We start from the raw sequence: 21,360 nt of genomic DNA on the forward strand, positions 1-21,360 counted from the left end.
CCGCAGCAGTCGTCGCGATGAGTAATTTTCACCACCCAAAACAAGACAAACCATCCCAGTTCCCCCCTTCTTAACAAAGTCCTCCTCACTCTACAGAGTGCCCCTCAGCTGTCAGCAGTGGCAAAACTCACCTGTTAGGCGCAGGATGCCTGGTCACAGTTGCTGCCCACTAATTCACCACGGCCAACCGAAACTGAGGTGAATTCAGCGCAAGCTGCTCGGCTCACTCGCGAGCACTCGACCAAAACAGTTGCGACGCGACTAAGGAACGTGACGGACGTGCGAGCGCTCGACGCTTGAACCGCAAAAGCTCAATACAAAAAAGTTTCTGAAATAAAATATACCAAAATATTCCAAATGATTACAAAAAGTTGCAAATTTTCCAAAAAATATAAAATTGAATTTAAAAAACGCGATTTCCCAAGAAAATGCTAAATATTCCATTTAAGAATTTCTATAATTTCATAAATATTCCTAATAAAATGCGAAACGTGTGTTGAGTTTCCTGATTACGAATTGCTTTGGTCCCAAAAGTTCAGTTAGTCGTTAGCTCTCGCAGACAACGAACGTATGCAAAGAACGTGGCTTATACGGGCTGATAAGAGAATGGAATAACGGTAAAGATTTTAAAATGTATAAGGATTAAGACTAACAAGCATTTATAATTTTTTTTATTTAGTATTTTTAGAAGCTATCCAATTCTTTAAATTTTTTAATCAGTATTTTCTGTTATTTTTTTAGTATTTTATTAGGCATTTTTAGAAACTATTTTGATTTGATCTTATGTAGCATTTCTGAAAGTACTTCTTTAGTTCTTTTAAAGCCATTTTTATTATATATTTATTTATGATTTATCTTTAAAACTTCCGTAAACTCATCAGATTTTTATTTCATCGCCTTACACTCAATCTTAAGCTTAAGACTCAAGACTCAAGACTTTCGATCATTCTCTTCACTTTTGCCTCCAGGCAATTCCTGAACCGCATTTAAGCACAGCCACATTTAACACTTGTGCCTCGCTTGATTCTGTTGGCAGTTCAATTACTTTCAAGACTGTCTACACTTCCCCACTTTAGAGTTTAATTACACAAACTTTGAAGTCAGCCACAGAAAAGAAAAGAGAGAAAAATAAAGAAAAACCATGAAGAAATGAAACCACATGAAGTGCAAGTTATATTTGAACATTTGCCGCCCACGCACTAATTGCGTTTCTTCTCGCTGACGAATGGCACACAAAAAATGGCCCAAAACAAATCCTTCAACCGCGCGTCAGCCATTGTTGTTTCCGTTACGAGCCGTTGTGTTTGATAAGCGCCTTATCAGTTGTTATCTAGACAAAGCGGGCCATTGATAAGGTGTTTTAGTTGCGCACACAGCGATAAAAATTACATAAAATAGAAAAGCGATATACTATAGATAGATAGTTAGCTTTATATTTATATATGTATGTCACTTCTTTGTCATGTGATGCGAACACAACTCAAACCAATTACGAAGTTACATTTTTTGTAGCATACACAACGGCGCATTGCATTGTCATTTAATGATTGGAAAATAGATTAGCGTTAAACGTGGTACGAATTGGATTTTCCCGGCATTCGTTTAACGAGTGAAAATAATGTGTGCACTAAATGAATCAAATTATCGACTATTATAAGAGGAAACGAGTTTTGGCGACAATTATTGAAGGTATTGCAAGAAGTTGATGGAAAACATGTGAGCTAATTAGCTAAAATTGTTAGAAGCAATAATCATTAAAAACATTTAGAATGTACGAATTAGCCTCAGCTTTTATTATATAAGGTGTAATCTTCTACTGTGCTAAGCTAATATTTGACCCAGATATATCGATATTATCTACGATATATAATGTAGAAGCTTACTAATTTGAAGCTTCTACTTTACGTCTCTGAACTCAAAACTCATATAAGGTTTCAATAACCGATTGATACGACTACTAGAAAGATATCTATTAGAATAGCAAATCGTTGCCTGCGGACTCAGCTGTGACGGAGCTAGTTGTCAATCGATTCGTAACTGCACAGATACCAAAAGCAATGTGTTTTAATACGCAATATCAAGTATACGCAATGTGCAATCGCACGTCATGCGTCAGCACCTTTTATTACAGTTTTTTTGTTTTCTTTTTTTCCTTTCGAAAAGTTCTATGGCTATGCATATAACGTTGATAACATGCATTCATACTCACACACACACACACATAAAAACAGTTGCAAATGTGCTGTAAAGAAATTTGCTTTGTTTAGGGCCAACATGCATTAAGCCTGCTGGGCAGCTGTCAACAGTGGGCAACAAGGCACATTAGCAAATATTCACACACACACACACACACACACACACACACTCGAGCACACATGTGTGGGACCCCTTTTAGTTTTGAATCCTGTAAAGTCTGCACAACAATAACAATGCGCATTACTTTGGCTTCCATTTGCTGCCAACTAAGCAAACATGAAAATACATTTACAGTTGAGCCAGTGGCTTGAGTCCCTTAAGTCCCTGCAATAAGTTCTCTACTTTCTTCGTATTATTCGTAGATATATTTTCAGAGAACAGTTTTCGCTGCTGTTTCACAACTGTTAACTAATAAACCTTCAACTAAATTCTATTTACAGCTGATGCGTGCGACAATTGTCGAAATCGAAATCGAGGTCGAAATCGAAGTCGAAGTCATGTCCAGGCCAAATCAGCATATAAAACACAATAGAAATTCAAATTAAAATTCAATTGTGCTTTTTCCTCGTGTTTATTCCCAAAATACTTTTCGTTTCGTTTTATTGTCTGGGCACATTGAAGAGGAATTATAAATTGAAATCCGCGTTGAGTGCAAAGTGTTTACAATCAGCTTTCGGCTGGGCCACAGCTTTTCGCGGCATTTTCTTTTCTCTTTTCTGCTTTGAAATGCAACATTTATTTCATAACAACAACAACAACAACGACGACGTCGGCAATTTAACAGCTCAAATATTTTCGGACCTCGACACTTGTGTTAAGCAAATAGAAAAATAAATTGTGGCTTTAAGTTGAGTTCGAGTTTTCCCACAAAAATCATAAAAGTTTAACAAAAAATCAAAATTATAAATAAATAAAAAAAATTGGTAAAAAAAATTTTAAATAAATAAATTTGTGCATAATGGCGATGGAATGGATAACAGCTATGGACAAACGGTATGTGGCATAATTAATTTTATTATAATTAAAAGAATATTTAAAATATAATTAAGCTTGATTTTATATATAACTAAGTTTGCAGAAATTATTTAGAATAGATTTAGTTAAATTTAAAAAAGATTTTGGATTAAATTTGAATTATAATAAATAATAACTAATAAATATCTGAGCTATTTTTTGTTTTATTATTATTTATTTATTTTAGTTTATTTTGCATTAAAAAAAATGAACTGCTTTATAAAAAGCTTGCATTGATAATATAATAAAATTCACCTTTAATATTATTCATTATTATTTCATATGAGAATCACTTAGAAAGGCGCATTAGAAAAAGTTTGCACCGAAATTGTAATAGAGTTCAATGTAATGTAGTTCATTAACAATTCATTTCATTTATTTATTTTATTTATTTATTTAATTGTTAGAAAGAATTAATTCTAGACAACAAAGTTAGAAGCCAAAGGAACAAAGGACTTCAAGCAAGATCATTTCATTTATTATTTTTTAGTTCTCTGACAGCCAACAAATTATATGAACTTAAATTAGTTCTGACAATATCTCAGCTGCTCCTTGTAGCATTAAACAAAAAAAGTAAATAAAAAATTAAATAGACAAAAAATAAAAAGCACAATATACTTTGTTATCTTTCGCATTTTCTGAAGCACCAAAGTACTTCACAAAGTTACATTAAGACTGTAGCCGAGCGTAAAATGCGACTATGAAATAAATAATGCGAGATGCACAATCATATTTCAAGCTCGAGTGAAATTAATTGAATTAAAATTTAAAATTCATGCGCTCACGAGGCGAACATTTCCAATTTGTCAGCTGGGAGAACTTTTTGGCTGTTAGCCCTGGCAGGCGACATGCTGCTCCATCATTATTTAAGCAACAGCAGCAGACGAACAAATGTCGTGTATGTTGGATTTCAAATGTTTATATCATGCCCGACATTCATCTGTCAAATGGCAACAGCTGGCCAACAGCACTCGGGCACATCCACTCAGATCCAAATCCAAATCCAAATCCAAATGCTGGACACGGCTGGCTACAAATTATACGCTTTATTAAATTACAATCGCTTTTTAAGCACAATTCTTGTCCAAATGCAATTACAAAGCTGCTGCGACTCCTGCTGCGGCTGCTACCCCTGCTGCTGCTCACTTGTTGTCCAAAGTGCTGCCGCTTAGCCACCCAACTAAGTGTCCTCGGGCCAGGACCAGCCAGGCGGCCCCTTTCCACTTGATTAGCGCACTGGAGTAGCAAAAATTTGTGAGCTGACGAATTGGCGATGGGCGGCGTTTGGCTTCGGCTTTCAAGGGCCGCATTCAAGCGCAAATTGTGCTCATTACAAGACCAAACTAAAGTAGCAAAATTTATACACACACACACACACACATACATATATACATCTGTATATATGAGAATCCACTTTTCATGGCACTCTGCAGAATAGAAAGCATCATTAGCCCAAGTGGCAAAACGTTTCGGCTCGATTATTTCGTGCGGCAGCTGCTGCTTGGGTTTCAGCTGCATGTACCGAAAAATTGTTACAATCTAAATGCTATATCAAGGGCGGTTACAGTTACAGGCCAGCCACGCCCACGCACACATACTGGCGCACACAATCAATCAGCACTTGCCCGCTGGCGGCTTAAATGAACAGCATAGCAACTTGCCAGAAATCCAACATAGAACAGGGTCAGCTAGCTGACTGGCTCTATATGTGTGTTAGCTAGCGAAAAAGGTCGAGGGCAAAAAGGGCTTTAAGCCAACACGCACACAGTCACGTACATCAAACTGTTTGCTGTGTGATTTTGCGACGGTTTTTGTGTGTGTTGCAAATATTTGCGTTTCCCGCATTTGTTTAGCTCTTTCTTTGTTGCATTTTTTATTTGCACGCTAACTGAAACAATAAGTACGCTGTGCGTACTTGCTGGCCAAAAGCCAGCTGCAAGTGGCGGGTCAAAGAGTTAAAGCGCGGCCACTGATCGGCTGAAGGATGCCCTGCGGGCAGCTGTGAAAAGTTGCCGGTTGAAACTTTAATAATCTAAATTTCTGAGATAGAGAAACTTTTGACAATTATATTTGTTTTAACAGTTGTTTTTTATTGGGCTAAGAAACGTATATTGAAACGATTGGCAGATACTCTGTAAAGGGCTTTAAGCATTTGTGTGCTAAAATATGTGACTTATAGTGAGGGAAATGTAATCATCCTAGGGTAAATCTCGTTATTTTATGTAACTAACTCCAAAAGCGAGAGAGAGAGAGAGTGTGTGTGAGAGAGAGAAAGAGAGGATTACTTTCCACGCTCTGCATATTAAAAAAGGTAAAGGTTTCTAGCTAAAGGAGTTTGTATAAGGAGCTTTAGACATCAGAACTCAATGCTCGACTGATAGACACTATATAATGAGCTTATCATATATGTATATTCCTCTTTGAATTTTTGCATAAAATATGTTACTAAGAAAGTGAAAGGATTTTCGGTTCAATATTTATACAAAAAAGCTTTTTGAGTTATTTGTTCCACTCAAGATACTTTGTACAGGCTATATAGGGAAGTGTAAAGCTTCCAGATTCTAGAGTCTACACATAATATATAATTTTTATGTTACACCTCACCGCAACATAAATACCCAAATCTCAAACAGATATGTAAATCCGTTACATATCACTTCTACTCCCCCTGAAATTTCACTGAGCACAGCAAACCCATCCAAAGCACCTGACTTAATACAGGGTACAATTAACATGTTTTGCTGCCATTGGCATTACAAGCGAAATGTAATGCATTCTTCTTCCGACAAGTCCGTGAATTTGCATTTTGGCCAAGTAACGATTGGCCATAAACCAATGTCAGAGTGCCGAAAATACGCGCACCGCCACAGAATAAATGATTTAATTTGGGGCCAAAATTAATGGCAACAGCTCGAAAGTCACGCAGTCTCAAATCTTTGGCTCGTAATGCGGTAATGCGGCTTATCAGAGGCGATCAGAGCAGTTTAGCCAGCTCGTGTGGCAGGACAGCCAGCCAGACAGACAGCCAGCCAGGCAGCCAGGCAAGTTAACTGGCAATTGATATTGATGATGCAGTTGGCTCTATCTTCAAGTGTTACGTGGCGTATACGTGTTGTTGCCACATATTTATCATACGACACGTGTGCGACTACACAAAGAGCTTCAAGCACATTAAATATTTAAATTATTACTTTAGGCTGTTTTTCAGCTGTTGCTGTTGCCTGTCGACTTACACAGGACAATTATAAAATAAAAACAGAGGCCGCTTTGCATTCGACAGAAACCACAAAATGCTATTATAATAAACAACAAGCCGGGGCGAGCGAGACGCTTCCGGTACCCGAATTCCCTATTAAGCAGGCTGCTCCTATATATATTTAAATGTGTGTGTGTGTACTATATATATATATATATATATATGCATGTGGCAGACATGGCACTTAGCCGTGCCGCTGTTTGGTTAACGACAGCAACAACTGGCAACGCCCAGTCGCTGAGGGCCCATACACAACATGGCCTATAAATTATGTATGAGTGCGGCCAAAGACAAACTCCAGCTCCAACACGGCTACGGCTACGGCTGCGGCTGCGGCAGCAGCAACAGCTCACCTTCAACAGCGGCAAAGTTGCTCAGCGCCAGCCATACACACACACACACCTACACACACACACACGCACAGCTGGGGCACACTAACTAACAGCCAGCAGCTTTGTTGATTTTGATTTAGAGCGAAAATTTGCTTTCGGTTCTTGCATCTGCCTATTTGATGGCATTTTTAATTAACCAAAAAACACAACGAATTCAAGTTAGACTGTCTATGCCGCACAGCCGTGTTTGTTCATTTGCCAGCCACACACATACACACACTCACACACACACACACACACGTATTTGCCATTTTCAGCTGCACTGCAGCTGAGCTTTATAAAGCAAACAGGCACAAGCAAAAGAATGAGCTTGAATAACATTAGCCAGAAGCAGCACTTCAATTTTAAATTAAATTTCATGCCGAGAACAACAGGAAACTTTATTTAGTCAGAGAAGCTGAAGATTTCGGTGGCGAGGCGAGCTTTAAATTTTATGAGAGAGTTTAGTGCGCTTTTAAAGCTGTTGGCATGTGCTTAATATTTTAATATTATTTTTAAAAGACACTAAACTTGGCCAATCAAAATGGGATTTTGTTTTTGTTACCATATGACATATTGTCTTAAATATATAATAATACAGAAAAAGAATTTTTGTTTTAATTAAAAAAAAAAAAGTCAAATATATATTATATATTTCATATAAAATAAATATGTATAGAAAAGAATAAATTTAATAATTGTAAATGGTAAATATAATATATAAATAAATATAATATAAAATATAAATGGCAAAAAAAATATATATATATAAATTTCTTAAAAGCCTTTTAAATCTATATATTATAAAAATTGTTATATTAAAATAAAAAATTGAGAAATTATATTTTTAAACAACAAATGATATCTCAAAAGGTAAAAAACATCTCAACAAAAAAATTGTCAAATAGCAGAACTCTTAAGTTAGTCTGATGCTTAAAATGACCTTAAAAATCTCGATCAACTGTCATCTAGAGCTTTTTAAAAACAAGTCTTCAAGAATTATAAGAAAAAGCTTTTCAATGTTAAACAGTGATTTTACATATATCAATCTAACGCTTTAAAAGCAACTCTCAAATAAGTTGCACAAAGAGCCTTTCAAATTCGTCCAAAGCTTTTAAGTAAAGCAAAAGGTTTAATATATCTGAAAAGCCTTAAAAGCCTCTCCTGAGCTAGCCATAAATAATACAATAAACAACAAATTCCCAAAATAGATCGCCTACAAATTTTGTAGCCTTATGTTCTGCTGTTGTAGCTGTTGCTCTGACAATTTAAGAACCTCTTACGTGCTACTTGAGGTCAGTGTCGAGCAGGCTCACAGCTGCCAGCTCTCAGTGGACCAAGTGTCCAGTCTGAAGTTTTTATAGATGAATCCATGCAGCAGCCGACACGAGCTAAGGCCACTCCTTAAGAGGCCAACCAAAGAGAAACTTATCTAAAGTTGAACGCTGGGCAATTAGTTGTTGACTTTCACTTCTTCTTCTTCTCTGGCTGCTTTTCTCAGCCAGAACATCCGTTTCCGGTTAGCTGACCGCTCGGCAGCCCCTTCCTTAAGTGTTTACTTATGCATTTTCATTTCGATATACAAATAAGAATATTACCGAAAACGAACCGAATTGCGAATGCTTTATTTGCATATTTAATTCGAGCTCCAGCCATGTCCAAGGAGCATTCAAATTTTTTAATTTCAGCATTGTTGTATATAAATTTTTTTATACTTTGCGTTTTTCCTTTTCCATTTGTATTTGCATTTCCATTTCATGGCATTCTTTCATTTTTTTCTTTATCTTTTTTTTTATTTCTCTGGCCTTGTCTGTTCGCCTTTGCAGCTATAAAACATAAAACAAATATAACAACAGCTCTTTGAATGGCAGTCATTTAAAAACTGCAAAATACTCAAACTCATTCGCATTCCTTCTGGGCTTGGAGCTCTTTTTATGTTGGATATATATATATATATATTTTTGCGCACTTTATTAGGATCTATTGTTCGACCACAGAGAGATGCTGATGCGGCTGCGGTGGCTGCGGCGGCTGCTGCTGTGATTGATCTAGTTGCGCCATTTACTTTGAGCTCTTCCTCCAATCACTCGAGAAAGTATTTTTATTTTCTCGGAAGAACTTACAAAGACTTTTATAATTAGGATGAATGGGAAAGATAAAGAATGAGTGAGAGAGAGAGAGAGGGCTTGTAAATGAATAATCACTTCAAAACTATTTAAAAGGGGTTTTGACAGGCGCTTAGACATAATAGAACGGAAAGAAATAATAATAAAATCCTTTTGATAAATGATGCAAAAAATGTCAAAATAACCAAATATTTTAAGGATTTAATGGGAGTAAAAAAGAGCTTAAGGTGCTGGGAAAAATAAAATATAATAAATAAAATAAAATTAAATAAATAAGAATAACAATAATAAGAAAAATAAAATTAAATAAAAATAATAAAAAAATAGATAAAATAAATAAATAAGATTAACATTAATAAGAAAAATTAAATAAAATTAAAAAATTAAATAAAATCAGATAAAATAAAAAAATAAATAAATAAGAATAACAATGATAAGAAAACGACTTCTTATTATTATGTATTACATAAAGAAGATGGTGTACACAATTATTACTAAATCTTAAAAAATATTAAAAATAATATTATACTTAAGTTATATATGCTGCTTTAAGCTTTAATTTTATTTTTATTCAATGCTAATCTCTAATAAATAAATAAATTTATATGATAACGTATAAAAATTTTGAGAATATTATTGAGATTATTTTCATTTGACATTTTCAATAAATATTTTCAATTTATCTCTTGATAACAAACCTTTCCAAGCATCATCTGTAATAAATATGATTTAAAGCTTTATGCTTCCTAGTTGATAAATCATTAGCTCTAAGCTATTCATATTGCTATTCATTACTATTCACTACTATTCATTATTGTCATTTCCTTTTACTGAGCGAATTAAGTGAATATTTGTTGGCAAAATAAATAAACGAACATATTGGCCATATTCTAGCTAGAGCTAAATGGCCAATAGAATGACTTAACTAGTGGATTAAGGAAAATTGATTGTTTTTCAGTTATTGCTTATTGAGTAAGTGGTCTATAAAAGCGCACCAAAATATATAAAGAGCAACTTAATTTTTATTGTTTTTTGAAGTTGAGTTTAATTTGTTTTGTGTTGACACTGCGTGCTATTTGCTGGAAGTTATTTTATTTTTTTATTTTCATTTTCTTTATTGCAGTCCTTGTGATCGCAACCTACGTGATGTGGAACTAATATCCTGTCGCTTGCGACGCGTGGAGCCGCTATGTCGCCTGCCAGGGTCAGCCTTGCAGCAGTTGGCCATGTGCGGCTTCTACGAGGACTTGGAGAAGGGCGTCACACGTAAGTGAAATTTAAGCATTAATTATGTGCACAACATATTAAATGAGTTAGTTCACTTCTCTTCTTTTTTAATAACAATTGCTTCTTCTTCTTTAGTTTTTCGCGCTGGCGAACAAGGACGCTTTTGGTATGCGGTCCTCGGCGGCTCATTGGAGGTGCGCTATCACGCTCATTCCGATGCCGATGGAAAGGTGAGTGCACTCACATCAATATTGCATGCATGCAGCACAAATAGAGACATACATATAAATATATACACACATACGATATATATATTTGTATAGGTATATGTACATGTCAGCTATTGTCAAGCACCATGACTGTCATGTCATGCGAAAACAATGCACGGTTTGAACAATATAATTGATGGCGATTATATCGCCAGGATAGCAAAGGGGAAAGAAGGAATAAAAAAGCGAAAAAAAATGGTTATGCATGAATAAACTAACAGCGATGAGGCATCGACTGCGGCTGAGGCTTCAGCCTGAATCCGGGGTCTGAGTTGGGTCTGGGTCTGGGTCTGGGCATGCTCAATATGTCGATTCGATTGCCAAATGGGTTATGTGGTTACGGGCGGCGCTGTGTGGGCTCTCGGCTTCGGATTGTGGCTTATGTGCCCGTGGCTGGTCTTTTATCTGCTACGAAACTGCTGACAGCGCCATTGTGCATTCAGTTGCTTCGCCTCTATTTTTGCCAGCATTTTTTTTTTGCACATTGATATTATGTTTTTTTTTTTTTTTTTGCTGCTTTTTTTTTTTTATACCCTGAACCCATTTTCAATGGGAAATCAGGGTATAATGGTTTTGTTGAAATGTATGTAACAGGGAGAAGGAGGCGTGGCAGACCCCACAAAGTATATATATTCTTGATCAGGGTGACGAGCTGAGTTGATTTGGCCCTGTCCGTCTGTCTGTCCGTCTGTCCGTCTGTCCGTCTGTCCGTATGTATGAACGCGTCGATTTCAGAAGATATAAGAGCTAGAGACTTCAAATTTTTTTTAAAATGTCCGTAATTACAGCGCGCATATCAAGTTTATCATTAAAAATCGATAACTCATCTCGATCTTTTTTATCGATAAAAAACCTTATCGAAACCCAGTTATAAAATTATATCTTTTACACCTTTATTGCTAGAGTCTCCAAATTTTTAATGTATGCTTATATGCAATTTATACAATTTCGGTTTTTGTTAAAATTTACCCCCCACCTCTAAATTCACCCCCTCACCCTCACTTTTGTAAAAAGCGTATTTCAAATACTAGAGACTTGTGCTTTGGCAATTACGTGCATATTCATGTTATAATCATAATCTAAAAGTTTCATGAAGATCGTACGTCTATAAAAAAAGTTATTAAACAATTAAGTTCTCATAGTAAGCGCACACTGCAGCCCATGCGTGTTTATGCGTGGTTGCTTGTATGTGTATGTGTTTGTGTATGTGTTTGTGTATGTGTGTGTGTATGTGTGTGTGTGTATGAGTTTGTGTCTGTATGAGTGTGTGTGTGTATGTGTGTCTGTATGCGTGTGTGTGTATGTATACCTGTGTGTGCGTACGTGTGTGTGTGTGTGTGTGTGCGTGTTTCTTGTGTAAGCTGAAAGTCGCGAAAAAGTATTGAAATATCTATTGCTCCAAGGGTTCAGGGGATCTCGTAGTCGAGCAGTCTCGACTAGAGCTTTCTTACTTGTTTTTTTATACTATTGTGCTGGCCACAGGACATTAATTTCCGCACGGATATTGGCCCGTCGTATTTGCAGGCTTTCGATGCCGTTCTCTCGCTCTCTCTTGCTCTATCTCTATCTCGCTCTGTCAGTGGACCTGCTCGAGTACATGGTCGAGTTCATTTAGGTTCCATGCATGTCCACTCCAAAAAGGTGTCGGCTAATTGAAATGGGCGCATGGCCAAGCTAACTGACATATGTATGCAAGTACACGTGTGTGTGTGTGTGTGGGTGTGTACGTGTGCCATAGAAATTTGAGTATTATGTGTGCAAGTGGTCCATGAAGGACGCTCGCTGGCTGTAACACGAGCTGTAAAACTAATCAGCGCTGCGGTTGACATCGGTCCGAAAGTTTGCTCAAACTAATTTTTAAATAAATTCTCATTTATGGCCACGCTCTTGAGAGCTGCCTAAGCATTTTAGCATTTTAATGACATTTTATAAAAATAGTTGAGCACATTTTATAAATTACTTAAAAAGTGTCAAGCGCGCTGTCTGCTGAGCTTAAATCAGAAACTATTTTAAGTGGAATTTATGTGTGAAAAAAGAGGGAAATTTAATGTGGGTAAGGGTACTACTTTCGGTAGATATATTGACTTATACTGATATTGAAATATATTGACAGGGGAAATCGATAAAATGTAGTCGTGAATATAATATATAGAGCTTGACTCTTATACATATACCAGACACATTGATAAATGATTTATAATGATGTTTTATAAACTTAAAGCTGGATTTTAATTAGGAGAATTCTTATATGTAGTAGCTCTGGAAGAGTTATTCCTCTTCCGATATCCATACTTGAGCCTAAGCTATCGATAACAATTTAATATTCAATATTTTTGCCATCTATATTTAGATTTGATAATCAAGTATTTTAATTCTTTTAGCAAGTTGAATTTTTATATGGAAATAATGAGGACTGTGATATGATTTCTGATAATTATATGTACATAGCTCTACAGTTTTTTATACAATCGATATGATTTATGAGTACAAATTTTCAGCAATATTTAATATTTGATCAACTTTAATCAAACATGTTACTACAACAGCTGTTACTCCCTTCACTTCCAACCTGGCTAATAAGTTATCTAGCACTTTTCAATTAGCTCTCGTAAACACGCGCTGAGTATTTCCGCTGAAAAGTCAAGTCCTTTATATATGAGAAACCAACCCACGCACGCTTTCAAAGAGCTCGAGGATGCTGCATGGAGTCATTCACAATTAGAGCTTCAGCTGGAATCACTGCCAGCAAAGCCAAGCCGCCCCTTTGAATGATGTGATAAGGCCTGCCTAATGGCACGGCTCTAGCTTCAAAATGAAACCAGCGGCAACGTAATACTTTGAACCCTTTTTGGTTTATGGCCATTTCTTTTTCTACGACTCTTATTGGGTCAGCAAAAGAGTATTACCTTGTACAGCTTGAGCTCGTATTTTGATGCTTATTTATACGAAATGTATAAATGTATAAATTTTGTTTAAAATATAGCTAAAGCTGCTGCATAATTTAGAGCTTTAAACTCTGAAATCTTCAGCGAAAAATTGTTCTGAAAAAGTAGCAAAAAAGAGCTGAAACTTTAGCGTCAACTTTAAGTAGAAACTTTGGCATTTTAATGCATAACATTTGAATAGTTAATTAATTATAGCTAATTACCAAGTAACTTGAACTATCACAAAATGTAACTTAACAAGAAAATATAGAAAATTATAAGCTATCAGAAATTAGCTACTTTTTATATCAGCTTCTCAATTTCCTTTCACGACTTTGATGTCTGTTGAGCTGCTAAAAATAAAACTCAATCAGTGTCCTTAAAGCGTTAATTTTATGACCCATTTCTGTTGCTGGCGAATTTTGCATAATTTTTCACTTGATTTATTTAGGCAGAAGCATTAGAAGCATTTTTGCCACGGGGCGAACGCTCGCAATTACAGGCCCATAAATTATGCATATTTACTTGGCTCTAGGCCATCTCTCGGGCCAGCCGGCAGAAAAAGCAACTGTATTTGACACTTGATGCAGCTGAGCAAAAAATGTTGCCGTAGCAGTCGAAAGAAGGTAAATTTAATGAATGAGCAGCGCGCGTTAAAGTTGATGAAGTTTTTGTTGTTGTTGTTTCTGTTTTTTTTTTGTGGATGGCAACGCGAGTGGCGTGTGGCGTGCGGCACGCAAAACCCAATTTTCCGTTCACATTCGAAGAGCAACGGGAAAAAAATCAACAGCAGCGACAAGCACAAGAAGAGCTAAATTTAACAGCCAGGGAAAAGCCAAAAAATATCACACACAAACAGACAAACAAAGGGGGAAGCCGAGAGCGTCGAGGCCCTATCAATAGCTACACAATTAATTTCAAGTGCTACTGCGAAGGCATTGGAATTCAGCATCACAAAAAATAGACAAATTAAGGCAAAGAGAGAGGGGCAGATAGAGAGAGAGAGAGCGAGAGCGAGAGCGAGAGAGATGGGAAAAAATGTATGTGAGACTAGAGGCGACCATTTGGTGCGAGTTCCGCTCAACCGGATTTCCATGCAGCAGCAGCGGCGGCAGCGACAGCAGCTCACGTGACACAGTTTGTGCAGAAGGGGAGCGGAGTGTGGCTACCTGCCTAATGATATGAGCTCACGTCATAGCATTGCTAATTTAGCGATCTAATGAAATGCGAGAAAAATTAGCAGCAATAGTAGCAGCAGCAATGGCAGCAGCAATAACAGCAGCAGCAGCAACAGCAGCAACGTCAATAGCAGTAGCAGCAGCAATAGAAACAGCGGCAACAGCAGCAGCAATAACAGCAGCAGCAACAACAGCTATAGCAGCAAGAGCATCAGCAACAGCAGCAGCAACAGCAGCAGCAACATCAACAGCAACAGCAAAATCAGCAGCAGCAGCAATAGCAGCAGACACAACATCTATAGCAGCAACAGCAGCAGAAACAGCAGCAGCAACATTAACAGCAACAGCAGCAGTAGCAACAGCAGCAATAGCAGCAACAGCAGCAGGTACAGCAGCAGAAACAGCATCAGCAGCAGGAGTAGTAGCTGCAACAGCAGCAGAATCAACACCAGCGACAGCAACAGCAGCAGCAACAGCAACAACAGGAACAACAGCAACAGCAACAGCTGCAGCAACAGCCATAGTAACAGCAACAACAGCAACAGCAATATCAGCAACAGCAGCAACAGCAGCATTTTCAACAAGAGCAACACCAACATCAGCAGCAGAACCATCTGCAACAACAACACTGGGAGCAGCCGTAAGAACATGAGGAATAACAACAGCAACAGCAAATACAATATTAGCATCAGCAACAGAAATAACAACAGAAACAGAACAGCAACAATAACACCAGCAGCAGCAACAACAGCATCAACAACAACAACAACAACAATAGCAAGAGCAATATAACAACAACAACAGCAGCAGCAGCAGCTTCCCAGCTGTGGAACAGATACAAATTGCAGTGCATTTATAAATGTTTCACTTTTGACTAGGAATTTAAGACTTATTACAGCAGCAGCACGCACACACAAATACACACACATACATAAATTCTCTCCCACACACACGTATAGACAGCATACACCTGTAAACAGTTATAATTACATAATATGCGAGTGCAATGGCCATCCGCTGCAGCCAGCGTGCGCGCCCTTCAACCGAAGTATATCTTTGAGATTGCTGCCAGCAGCAACAACAGCAGCAGTAGCTCGGCCAAGTTCGTCTGGAATTACACAATTAATCTTAGTGGCTCTGGCTGTGTTGACGCCGACACCAATTAAAATTATGTTATAATTATAGTTGGCGGCGCGCCTGGCCATCAAATTAGCTGCGCTCTGCGATGTGCTTTTCCTAAACTCGTCAAAACTAATGAAAATACATATATAGCTAATTATATATGAGTGTGTATATAGACTTATTAAGTAAAAATGTTGTTAACCCACATATAATTAGACAATCATTAGGCCAGCTCAGCTTGCCTTAATCGAAACTCTGATGGCCACCCAGCACGAGTTGCATAGCTGAAATTCAAGTTCAAATTCCATTTAAACGTGGGCGGCGACTCAAGCGGGGCTTTTTCTTTCTATAGTGAAAGTAGTAAAAGAAATTTATAGCTCTATGAATCAATATACATCTACATATATATAGAACTGTCAGCAACAGTTCAATAGCCACAGCAATGCCGGCCAGCAGCCAGTATGGTATGAAATTTCTCGGCTGGCCAACAAAATAAACCCCATTTAAATATTGCAGCTTTCGGCGAGTACAATTTCCGTCTCTCACACTAAAGCCGGAAGCATTCCACATTTGGTAAAAAAAAAAAAGAGATATATAAAAGAAGAAAACAAAGAGCCGCCTGAGCAACTTTAACCTCTTTAAGCCAAAGAACAGCATTCTGTCTGGCCCCATTTGGCCAGTTCTTTAATTAGTTAATAAGTGTTGCGCTGCGGACGGCTGGCTGCCTAGCCAAAGTTGGCCGGTTTTATGACCCAAGCATTTGCATATTGGGTAAACCTGTAAAGCGGCAAATCAAACTCGGAAGATATATATCATTGGTATTTACAGGTAACACAATCGTCAATCGTCAATCGTCAATCATCTATCGTCTATCGTCCGGCGTCAATCAGTTCGTTAGCGATCAGAAGCTGGCAATTTCCTTTTGGACAATCCAATCATTTGTGCTTTAATTAAACACACATTTGCACACCAACTAACTAACTAACTGGTAATTAATAGCTAGGCAAATACTCTCAGCCAGACAGACAGCTAGAGATAGGGATAGACAGACGGAGGGACAGCCAGCTGATGAACTTGTCAGACGCAATCAAAGACAATCAAAGAGACAGCCAAACTAACAGTAGACAAAATACATATTGACTTGTTTATGCTCGAATGACAGGAGCTGAAAATTGAGGCAAATGGAATATAGAACGAAGGTAGATAAAACAGTGAATTTAAAGGAAATTGGGGAAATAGGGCATAAATGTTTCAGTTTTAAAGAAGGAACAGTTGAAATTGAGCAGATTAGCGTCTTATGTTTAATAAAATTAAATTCATTTTAGGAAAATTTCTTTGGATTTAAAATTAAGCAAAAAACAAAAAAATAATAATTTAATAAATAAAACAAAATATTTATTGCCAGAGCTAAGTAAAGCTGGCTTTGAGAATAATAAATCTAAAATATATTTTTTAACTCAAATTGAAGTCATCTTTTAAAAACCTCTAAAGAGCTTGAAGCAGCTGAATACGCTTAATCCAGCTAAATTTCAATTCAATTAATGAATTTAGTGTAGCTTGTAATCCAGCTGAAATTAATTAATTTTAATTTAAATCCAAAGCCACTTTTGATATTTTCACTTGTTATTTACTTGAATGTCTCAAAAGTAAAATAAATTTTGATATAAATAATATTTTAATTATGCCATTTTGCTTTATTAAAATTTCGTGATTTTTTTTTTATTTTTTTTTTATTTTTTAATTTATTTATTTTGAGTTCTGAGAGAGAAAGAGAGAGAGAGAGAGAGAGAGAGAGAGATAATGATTAATACTTTATATTATTATCAATTTTTTACACTCTAAATACTTTCAAATATATATAGCTATTAGCGCACTTTCAGCTCGTGTCACTCAAACCTGGCGAATTGCAGAGCTTATGCACACTTCTGACTAGTGCTTGACTCAGAGCACACAGCTTGAGAAATGCTGAAGCTGCGCGCCACTTGAGACAGCAATAACAACAATTTGTCGCTTCTCATTAAAAGTGACTTTATGGACGCATGTACAGAGGACGACACATATATAAATATAGAGATAGGTATATATATACGCATAGGCATGGGCATGGGCATATGGTATATGGCTTATGGTAACATCCCTCGGAAATGTAAATGTAAATGTAAATCAGAGCAATATGCGCACGTTTTGTGTGTTCAGTTTGTGTCAAACAAGTTGGGCCGCTAATCTCAAAGCGATCGTCGAACGAAGTAGCCCACATACAAAACAAAGACAACAACAAAAGTATCTATGGCTGTGTGGCAGGGGCAGGGGCAGGGGCAGGGGCAGGGGGCAGACGTGTATGCGCTTGTGCGCGACCGAATGTATCTTTTGGATACATTCGCTGCCGCTACAGAAATTAATACGTGCTGAACACTCCAACAGCGCACACACAACTCGCTCGACGAGTCGCCGCTGTCGGTTCGAAAAGTTGAATTCAGTTCGAGTTTGCGTTCGAGTTTGAGTCTGCGGTTGGAGTCTGGGCGCCGGCGCGATCAGCTTTTCCGCACGTACCTGAAAGTACGTTGGCTTTCAGGCAACAGTATCGGCATCGGTATCGGTATCGGTATTCGGCTAAGATACCATATATATTTTATATTATTATTGACTGCTCTGCACTCCATATCTTATCGCGCTTTACGGTCAACCAAGACTATCCAAGCTGATGCGTCTGTTCGTTCCGCTTTGTTGTCGTCTTTCATTTCCATCCTCGACGTGGGCGCCGCTCGTTGAGACTATGCGCGGGCGTTCCAAATGCGTGTGTAAATATTTATATTTATATTGCAAAAAGTAGGAAACGAAACTACACAGAAATACGAAATAAAGTTGTTAAGTTATTATTATGGCAAGCTAAAATACCTGTACCAGGTAAAAGCAACGAAAAACAAGTGTAAACACAAAAAAAAAAAATCACAATCAAAATTTTTCGAGTGCAACTTTTGCAATTGTTTATGCAACTGCAACAGCAACAATAACAACAACAATAACAAAGTGCAATTTAATAAATTATGACCTAAATGAATACACAATTTGTATATCTGAAAATACGCAATAATATATCCATTCATGTGTATTCAACCCAAATGCAAGTGCAACGAAGGTTAACGAAATTAAAAAAAAAAAAATAAATAAATTACAAATAATAATACTAGAAATTGCAACAATATCAAAAAAATAAAAATTAAAATTAAATCAAGACAGCTGCACAAACTCAGTGGATAATTTGCATTGCATTGAGCATTCAAAGGAATTTTCTAGGTTCGTATCTTGTTTATTTTACAATCAGATATTTTCATGCCACAAACAGCTGTAAAATTAAACAAATGCCAATTGCTGGAGATAAAACTGTAGAGGCGCTTTATATGGTCTCTCTCGCTTGACTCTATATATGTAGATGATAACAAGATTTTGACAGTGGGCTGTTCGAGAACTTGTTGGCAATTCAAGTACAGCATTTGCTGGCTTCACAGTGGGCAGCAGAAGAATTCGCTCAGCACTTCCGGCTAAGTGAGTAATGACAGCAACAACAAAATCACATAAAACTTTGTAATAACATTAAAAAAGAGAAAAAAAACTTTCAAAAATATTATATAAACATGCAAATACTCTCACCGACAGTTTAGCTGTGCATAAACATAAATAATTATGTTCCAAAAATTTTTGTGATCGCATTAACAGAAAGTCGAATTCATTGGGATTTGCATAATTTTTATGTTAACAAATGAATCGACTGTCATGTTTATTGCATGAAATCTAAATAAATCGAAATGAAGTCAGCTTAGAGGTCATGGGGTGTGTACGACGGCAGATGCCCTGGAGATGCTAGAAATTAGAGAAAATATTATGATTTTTATATTCAATTTTTTATAAAATAATTTTTTAACTCATGAAATAAGCACTGCCATAAGCAGCAGTTTTTCATGACCTTCTTGTATATGAAAGCCCCTGAAATGTTGCCTTTGCCAATTAGTAGCTCATCATACCCATAAGCAAAAAAAAAAAAATATATATATATATATTATTCTCTGAGCCAACTTTTTGCCGCTCGAACGCAAAGCAAAGTGTGCATGAAAAAGGAAAGTTAAAGAGCGGAATTCCAGCTATAATTAAGTTCGATTGGGTCACATTCTGCCTACTTTGCACATTTTCTTGTTTCTTGCGCTTTGTGCCCAAAGGGTTTAGATGAGGCAACGAAAAGGCGTTTACTGTTTGCTCTATGACTATGGATGATGATGGATGGTTATATTTGGGTTGCTAAACGAAATGCCAACCACTCGATAAATATTTACATAGCTGAGCGCACACGGCGTAGCCAACAAGATAAATTGCTCTATCAGTGACAGTCCGAGATGAAAATGCAGTTGGCACTATGAAGATATATGTATATGGATAATCATTAGCTAATTGGCGGTCGAAGGCAATCGAAACATTTAGATTTATGTGCGTTTCACTTAATGAAAATTAATGATAAACCAATTAAATGAAAAGGGGAAAAGAAAAATGCTGGCTGTGAGCTTACTTAGCGAATGTAATGCGCCGCAAGTTGTTGCAACAACCTTGGCAAAGGTTAAAGTGCAACGCGTTGCATATACGCCCAGAAGCATAAGCTGCGCTGAGTGGCTGCTGCTGCTCGGCTGCTGCTGCTGCTGCTCTGCCTGCTGCTGCTCTCTGGGGCACATCAAATACTAATAATGCTTATGGTTTATATTTTTTATGGATCAATAAGTTTGAGCGTGTGCGGCAAAGAGTTGGCCGCAGTGCGGCAGACAGCGCCATGAATAACACCAGCTGAGATCAAGGCGCTTTTAATAATCTTTAATAGGCTATATGCATGAGAGCGTGTTACAGCTAGCAAGTATCTTCCCTCTCGCTCCCTCTCCCTCTCTCTCCATGTGTGTGCGTGGGCGTGCTGCAATAAAAATGCCACACGCCCCACACACAGCTTGTGGCTAGGTGTCTGCATAGCCGTGCTCATGCCGCGCTTATCAAAATAACAACATTTCTTTTATTATTTTTTATTATCATTATTTATCTGGCAAACAAGAAAGAAAGAAAAAAAGAAGAGCAACATAAAGACGGGCCAGCGTGTGTGTTTATATACTTTTATCTTTATTAATTTGATTCTCAACATCTGAAAGCTGCTCGCTGCCGGAAAACTAACATTTCCATTTGGCTTTCATTTTCACGCACATGCTCAGGCGTTCCGGGAAAACCCGTCCAAAAGAATAACAAAACATAATACAAACTTTAAGGCATTTATGCTTTTCATTCATTTTGGCTTAACACCTGTGACTACCTGTCTACCTCTCTCGCTCTCGCTCTCTCTCTCTTTCTCTTTTCATCTACCTTTTCCAGCTCTTTCTTTTTGCAATTTAAACTTTGCTAATTGCTGACAAAAAGTTCCAATTGCATTATATATATTTTTTTGTTCATTTTATTTTTATACTTTACAAGTGAAAAAACTCGGAAATTAATTTAAGCAATTAGCATAGAAAAAAAACTTTTTCAAAAGTTACGCACAAAATTCAAGACGAAATGAAATTCGAAAGTGGAACTGTGAATTTGGAAGTCAGCTTGACTATTTTAATTAGCTAATAGTTTTGTATATATAAAGCAATAGGCCAAAAATTCTGCTTGGCAT

The 21,360-nt window shown here is 37.1% G+C and overlaps 1 protein-coding gene across 2 annotated transcripts in view; it reads left to right on the plus strand.

Annotated features, from left to right (window-relative positions):
• Positions 1-249: 249 nt before the first annotated feature.
• The window catches only part of LOC6579100 (rap guanine nucleotide exchange factor 4), a 66,294-nt gene continuing 45,183 nt past the window's right edge, over positions 250-21,360 (plus strand). The window contains exons 1-4 of one of the 2 annotated variants that reach the window (XM_015163480.3): positions 250-617; positions 2,637-3,189; positions 10,087-10,229; positions 10,326-10,420. In XM_015163480.3, the coding sequence (XP_015018966.1) occupies positions 3,155-3,189; positions 10,087-10,229; positions 10,326-10,420 (273 nt within the window). In that variant the 5' untranslated portion in view covers positions 250-617; positions 2,637-3,154. Of the gene's footprint in view, positions 618-2,636; positions 3,190-10,086; positions 10,230-10,325; positions 10,421-18,085; positions 18,978-21,360 lie in introns of those variants that run through there. The other variant, XM_032729547.2, reaches the window with a different exon arrangement.

Source organism: Drosophila mojavensis, unplaced genomic scaffold, assembly GCF_018153725.1.
Source record: "Drosophila mojavensis isolate 15081-1352.22 unplaced genomic scaffold, ASM1815372v1 contig_80, whole genome shotgun sequence".
Classification (NCBI taxonomy): domain Eukaryota; kingdom Metazoa; phylum Arthropoda; class Insecta; order Diptera; family Drosophilidae; genus Drosophila; species Drosophila mojavensis.